Source organism: Eubalaena glacialis, chromosome 12, assembly GCF_028564815.1.
Source record: "Eubalaena glacialis isolate mEubGla1 chromosome 12, mEubGla1.1.hap2.+ XY, whole genome shotgun sequence".
Lineage (NCBI taxonomy): Eukaryota > Metazoa > Chordata > Mammalia > Artiodactyla > Balaenidae > Eubalaena > Eubalaena glacialis.
The window spans coordinates 2,990,251-2,997,281 of NC_083727.1; the positions used below are offsets into that span (position 1 = coordinate 2,990,251).

The 7,031-nt window shown below is 44.6% G+C and overlaps 1 protein-coding gene across 1 annotated transcript; it reads left to right on the plus strand.

The window, feature by feature from the left end:
- Positions 1 to 3,798: 3,798 nt before the first annotated feature.
- Positions 3,799 to 4,226, plus strand: LOC133102325 (small ribosomal subunit protein eS26-like). Its single transcript, XM_061207286.1, has one exon. The coding sequence runs from the start codon at positions 3,802 to 3,804 to the stop codon at positions 4,147 to 4,149; it is 348 nt and encodes a 115-aa protein (XP_061063269.1). The 5' UTR covers positions 3,799 to 3,801; the 3' UTR covers positions 4,150 to 4,226.
- The last annotated feature ends 2,805 nt before the right edge of the window (positions 4,227 to 7,031 follow it).

A 7,031-nucleotide genomic window follows, 5' to 3' on the forward strand; every position in this document is an offset into this window, starting at 1 on the left:
GAAGGTTACCTATCTCCACTTCATTTAGTTGTTTTTCTGGGGTTTTATCTTGTTCCTTCATCTGGTACATAGTCCTCTGCCTTTTCATTTTATCTATCTTTCTGTGAATGTAGTTTTTGCTCCACAGGCTGCAAAATTGTAATTCTTCTTGCTTCTGCTGTCTGCCCTCTGGTGGATAAGTCTATCTAAGAGGCTTGTCAGTTCTTATCTTATGTTAAAGCAATAAGATATGATCTAGGAAAATGACTACAGTAATAACACTACATATTTATTAATGTGATATTTCAAGCATGGTGCATGGATTATCCCAATTAGACCTGCACAAATCCTGTGAAATGGTATACCTACTATTTTTTAGTAAACCCATTTTGCAGATGAGGAAATGGAAACTTAGGACAATTGATAACTCACTTGCCCAGGGTAACCAGTTAGCACAGCATGGACCCTGTCTCCAAATCTAGCCTGTCTCCAAAGCCCATAGATGTAGCCACACTGTTGTACCACCTCTCTAGGGTAGAACATGAAATTACCTGATGATGTACAACAAATGCACAGCCTATGACCAGTGAACATTAGTCCACTGACTTCATTTTTAACGTTAATTAATAAAATGATATAAAGTACATTACAAGAAAAGACAGCTACAGACCAATATCTCTGATGACATAGATGCAAAAATTCTCAACATATTAGCAAATCAAATCCAAAAAAGTATAAAAAGAATTATACACTTGGACCAAGTGGGATTTATCCCAAGTAGGCAAGGCTGGTTCAACATTTGAAAATCAATGCATGTAATTCATTAGATCAACAGACTAAAAAGAAAAATCACATGATCATGTCAGTAGATGCAAAAAAAGCATTTGACAAAATCCAGTGCCCATTCATGATAAAAACTCTCAGTAAACTAGAAATAGAAGGGAATTTCCTGAACTTAATAAAGACTATCTACAAAAACCTACAGCTAAGATCATAGTAGTGAAAACTCAAAACTTTCCCTCTGAGGTCAGGTACAAGGCAAGATGTCCTCTCCCACAACTGCATTTCAACATCATACTAGAAGTTTGTTTATGCATTTAGACAAGAAAAAGGAAATAAAAAGTATACAGATGGATAAGGAAGACATAACTCTGTTCACAGATGACATGACTGTCTATTTAGAAAATCTGAAAGAATGAGCAAACAAACAAACAAACAAACAAAAAACACCTGGAACTAATCAGCAATTACAGCAAAATTGCAGGATACAAGGTTAATATTCAAGTCAGTTGCCTTACTATATACCAGCAATGAACATGTGGTATTTGAAATTAAAAACCCTATAGTATTTACATTTGCACCACCCCAAATGAAATATTTAGGTATAACTCTAACACAATAGGGACAAGATCTATATGAGGAAAAGTACAAAGTTCTCATGAACAAAATCAAAGAACAATAAATGGAGAGATATTTCATGTTCACGGGTAGTAAGACTCAGTACTGTCAAGATATCAGTTCTCCCCAACTTGATCTATAGATTTAGTGCAATCCCAATCAAAACCCCAGCAAGTTATTTTGTTGATATCAACAAATTGGTTCTAAAGTTTATATAGAAAGTAAAAGACCGGAATAGTCAATACGATATTGAAGTAGAAGAACACAGTTGGAGGTTTGACACTACGCTATGAAGCTACAGTAGTCAAGACAGTGTGGTATTGGTGGAAGAATAGACAAATAGATGAATGAAATGGAATAGAGAGCCCGGATATAGACACATAAATCTAGCTAACTGCTCTTCAACAAAGGGATAAAGGCAATACAAATAAGCAAAGATAGTCATTTCAATGTTGGTGCTATAACAATTGCAACATGCAACAAAGTGAACTTGGACATAGGCATTACACTTTTCACAAAAATTAACTTAAAATGGATCATAGACCTAAATGTAGAATGCAAAACTGTAAAACTCCTAGAAGATAACATAGGAGAAAACCTAGGTGACCTTGGTATGGTGATGACTTTTTAGATACAACATCAAAGGCACAATCCAGGAAATAAATAATTAATAAGCTTGGCTTCACTAAAATTTAAAACTTCTGCTTTGTGAAAGGCAATGTCAAGAGAACGAGAAGACAAGCCACAAGACTAGGAGAATATATTCGCAAAAGACAACATCTAATAAAGGAGTGTCGTACAAAAACATACAAAGAACTCTTAAAGCTCAACGATAAGAAAACAAACAACTGCATTTTAAACATGGGCTAAAGACTGTAATAGACTCCTCACCAAAGAAGATATACAGGTGGTAAATAAACATGTGAAGAGATGCTCCACGTCATATGTCGTCAAGGAATTGCAAATTAAAACAATAATGAGATATCACTACACACCTATCAGAATAGCCGAAATCTGGAACACTGATAACACCAAATGCTAGTGAGAATGCAGAGCAACAGGAACTCTCATTCATCACTGGTGGGAATGCAAATTGTACAGCTACTTTGGAAGACAGTTTGGTGGGTTCTTACAGAACTATACATACTCTTACCATATGACCCAGCAATCACACTCCTTGTTATTTACCCAAAGGAGTTGAAAACTATGTCCACACAAAAATCTGCACATGGATGTTTATAGCAGCTTTATTCATAATTGCCAAAACTTGGAAGCATGTCCATCAGTAGGTGATGGATAAACAAACTGTGGTAACTCCAGACAAAGGAATATTATTCAACACCAAAAAAATAGAGCTGTCAAGCCATGAAAAGACATAGAGGAAACTTAAATGCATATTACTAAGTGAAAGAAGCCAATCTGTAAGTGTACATACTGTAGCATTCCAAGTGTATGACACTGTGGAAAAGGCAAAACTAGGGAGACAGTGAAAAGATCAGTGGTTGCCAGGGGTTAGGGGTCGGGAGAGATGAATAGGCAGAGCACAGAGGATTTTTAAGGCAGTGAAAATACTCCGTATGACATTATGATGTTGAATGTATGTCATTATACATTTGTTCAAACCCATAAACCACCAAGAGTGAACCCTAATGTAAACTACAGACTTTGTGTTGAAGTAGGTTCCTCCTTGGTAACAAATATAGGTTCCTGGTGAGTGATGTTGATAAACAGTGAGGCTGTACCAAATCTGTACCTTCCCCTCAATCATGTTGTGAAACTAAATCCGCTCTAAAAAATAACGCCTTCATTAGAAACAAAACAAAACTATAAACCGTGGAACACAACATTTATTTGTATGCTGAAAATAAGAAGCCTTCTTTATACATTTCCCAATTTAAAAAAAATGACAGAAAGTGACTCTCAAGCCCGAATAGTCCATTTCTGATCACTGCTTTTGGCAACATGTAAGTATTTTCCCCGGGAGCCCTTCTGCACAAGGACCCTTCAGGTGAATTTGGAGCCTGGTGGGTGCAGCTCGCACCGAGCTGTGAGAAAGCCTCCCGGCCTTTCATCTGGCCCGTGGGTCTCGGCCGGCCTCGAGCTCCTGTTTGGTTTGCCTGCACCCAGGCAAATATATCTCCAACTCAATATTGTTGCTCCAGAGCTGACCTAAGCAGGAGACTGTTCACAGAAAGGCGAGAAAAAAACAAAGCTGAAATGAGGCAAGACCCCTTTTAACATGAAAAGGAGAAGTGCCACTTGAAATTAAATTCAAAATGAGTTGAAGGTGGTCGCTCTAACAGTTTGTCAACAGAGAGGATAAATGAGTGTGAACAAGCCAGGCTTTAGAAGAATGACAGGGAGGAAATGAAAGAAACAGAAAATAAGAGCGGGACGGCTTTTTTTCGCCTCTTCGCTTCCAAGATGACCAAGAAAAGAAGGAACAAGGGTCGTGCCAAAAAGGGCCGCGGCCACGTGCAGCCTATTTGCTGTATCAACTGTGCCCGTTGCGTGCCCAAGGATAAGGCTATTAAGAAGTTCGTCATTCGGAACATCGTAGAGGCCGCAGCCGTCAGGGACATTTCCGAAGCGAGTGTTTTCGACGCCTATGTGCTTCCCAAGCTGTATGTGAAACTGCATTACTGCGTGAGTTGTGCCATTCACAGCAAGGTAGTCAGGAATCGTTCTCGGGAAGCCCGGAAGGACCGAACACCTCCACCCCGATTTAGACCTGCTGGTGCTGCCCCACGACCTCCACCAAAGCCCATGTAAGGAGCTAAGTCCTTAAAGACTAAAGAAATACTGTTCCCTGGAAAGACAATAAAGTGGAAATTATACTTTAAAAAAAAAAAAAGAGCGGGACGTGGCCAGCCCGCGTGATTCACGCTTGTATCTGTGGCCTGCAGTGTGGGCAATTGTACCCTTTTTGCCTGCGTAGTTTCATGTTTTCTTTCTAAAACCACATTGCACTGGGTTGTGGTTTCTGTGGGCGAAGGGACCCAAGCGGACGTGTGACCACGGTCGCCGGTATGAGGGGCCGGGCGATGCTTAACCAGTAAGCCTCACAGAAATCCCGAAAAGGATGCCCTTGAGATGCTGAAACCAGGTCACGTGGATGGTGAACAGCTTGGCCCATGTGGCCATAGGTTTCCTTTGAGAGGCCTTGTGTCACCTCCCGGAAACCCAGACACCAAGCAGTCCTGCTTTTCATAGACACGACAATTGTGCTTTCTGCTGTTTGGGGGCAGCTCGGAAGGCCTGGGATGAGGTCGCCTGTCGTTCTGGTGTAAGTTGGGCCCCTCCGCCAGCTGCTCAGCGTCTGCATTCTGACACCTAGCCCTTGACCACGTGGGGGGACTGGCTTGGCCGGGAATGATGTGATGTACTTGTGTGCACAGATGTGGGAGTATTAGCAAATTTGCTCCTTTTTATATGTGTTGGGATAGATCCTGCACCATCATCAGAGAGCAGCACACCCGACCCCATACCTACACGGCATCCGTAGTTTCCAAGAGCGGTCCTGACCAGAACAACCCCAGCGGACTTCTTAGAAATGCAGATTCTCAGGCGCAGAGCACACTTACTGAATTGGAAACTCTGGGCTGGGGCCAGCAGTCTGCTTTAACAAGCCCCCCTGGTGATTCTGATGCAGGCTCGAGTGTGAGAACCAGGGCCCGCGGCCAGCACCCTGCTCGGGGGTTTAACTGTCCCATTTGACTGTAGCAACAGGGCCCACTTCTGGATTTGCCAGTGGGCACCTGCCGGCCTTTAGGCAATGCGCACCAGGGCTTGCCTTTGAAGGTGGGTCTTTGCCATTTTGCCCGCCAGCCCCAGGGGTGGGGGGGGCACTCCCTGTCCTCCCCCCGCTGCTGCCCCCGCCCCATGCCTTTGCTGTAGGACACCTGCACCCCAATCAGCCGTCAGGTGGCCGGGCTCTGAGGTGTTTCCGTACTGGTGGCAGTGGACTTGGCCTGTCCGGTTACCCGGCGACCAGTGGAGCGTATCTGTGAGAAATTCATCGCTGGTCAAGCTGTTGCCCCCTGTGCTAACGCCGACCCTGATTCATTAGCACGAGTCTGAACCCTGGGGGCTGCAGGGGTGAGCCTGCGAGGTGCCTCTCCTGCCGGGAGGAGGGGGGAGAGGACAAGGAGACCTCCCTGGGATGTGAACAAGTGCGTGTGGGAATCCCGGCGCGGCACGCCCTACAATACAGGTCCCGGGCCCTCCCAGCACAGGACGGTGACCAAAACCGGTTCCCAGAGGAGTTTGCATGTGCTTCCAGATCACATGAATTGCACACACCCTGAATCCTCCGCAGGCCTTCGACTTTAGTCTTAAACCCTGTTATTACTAATAACAGCTGCCGATGTCAGCAGAGCCCTCACACGTTCCACCCAGGATTCCACGGCGCTTTTAGGGTACCCGGTGGGCTTTCAGCTCTTCCTCTGCTCAGTTAACTGAGATCCGTCTTTTTGTCTCCACAGCACGAGACGTAGAACTGGCACCGGCCAGGCTCTGGGTAAACGCTGTCCCGGGAGAGGAGAGGAGAATTAGCTGGAGAGAGAGCAAGGGGAGGGAAGGAGAGGGGAAAGTAAAGAACGTAACACAAGATCCAGAGCAATGCTGTCAACGTTTCAGCTATCTCTGCTGTGTGACAAAATGCCCCCAAGTCCAGTGGCTTCAAACAACACTGGATTATTTCTAAGGGCTCTTTGGGGCTCAAGTGGAGGATTCTTTTATTGGTCTCCCCGAGGCTCAATCGTGTGGCTGCATCTAGCTGGGAGCTGGGTTGACTCTATTACACCTGAGATGGCTTTAGACTTCTTTCTCTCTGTCTCTGTCTCTCTTTTTGTGCCTTTCTCTCTCTCTCTCTCTCTGTTTCTGTCTCTGCCTCTCTCTCCCTCTGTCTTTCTCTGCCCACCCCCTTTCTCTCTCTCTCTCTCTCTGGCAGGGCATCCATGTTTCCTAAATGGTGCCTGTCTTCTAAGAAAGAGGCAGCTGAAACTGGCTGTGCTCTTCAGGCCTGGATTTGGAAGTCTCAGAATTTCACTCTGTCATGTTCTGTGAATCAGGAAGTCACAGGGCTGCCCAGGTGCAGCGGAGGGAAATCCATCCCACCTCCTGATGGAAGCAGCCACATGTCTGTGCAAAGATGGAGAAGTTGGGGCTGCCTTCGGAGACCAGCTCCCAGGGACGCAAGCTTGCTCCTGTGAACTCCCGGCCGAAACCCTCCCATGGCTTCACGTGTCGTAAAAGCCGAGGTCCTGCCTTGTCTGCAAGCTGACTTGTTTATTTGCTTCTTGTCTGCTGTCTGTCTCTCTTCACCTGGATGCAGGTTCCTTGTGGGCAGGCATTTCTATCCATTTGTTGCCTTCTGTCCTCAATGCCCAGAGCGGTGCCGGGCACGTAGGAAGAACTCAACAAATGTTTGTTGAATGAGTAGAAAAAAAGTGCACATTCGAGTAAACCCAGACGTATGTTTTTATCTAATTGCCAGATTGTATTTCTTTTTATTTCTTGTGAGTGTCAATACTTTATTTTGGTGTAAAGACAGGAAGCTGGAAAATACACTGTATTTAAAATTTTCTTGGTTCCCCTTCACACTGTGGAAACCCTCTCCCCCACAGAGCTAATCTGTCCAAACTCAAATACTT

What these genes read in the sequence shown, in the direction of transcription:
- LOC133102325 (XM_061207286.1), top strand. Translation starts at nt 3,802, where the DNA reads ATGACCAAGAAAAGAAGGAACAAGGGTCGTGCCAAAAAGGGCCGCGGC.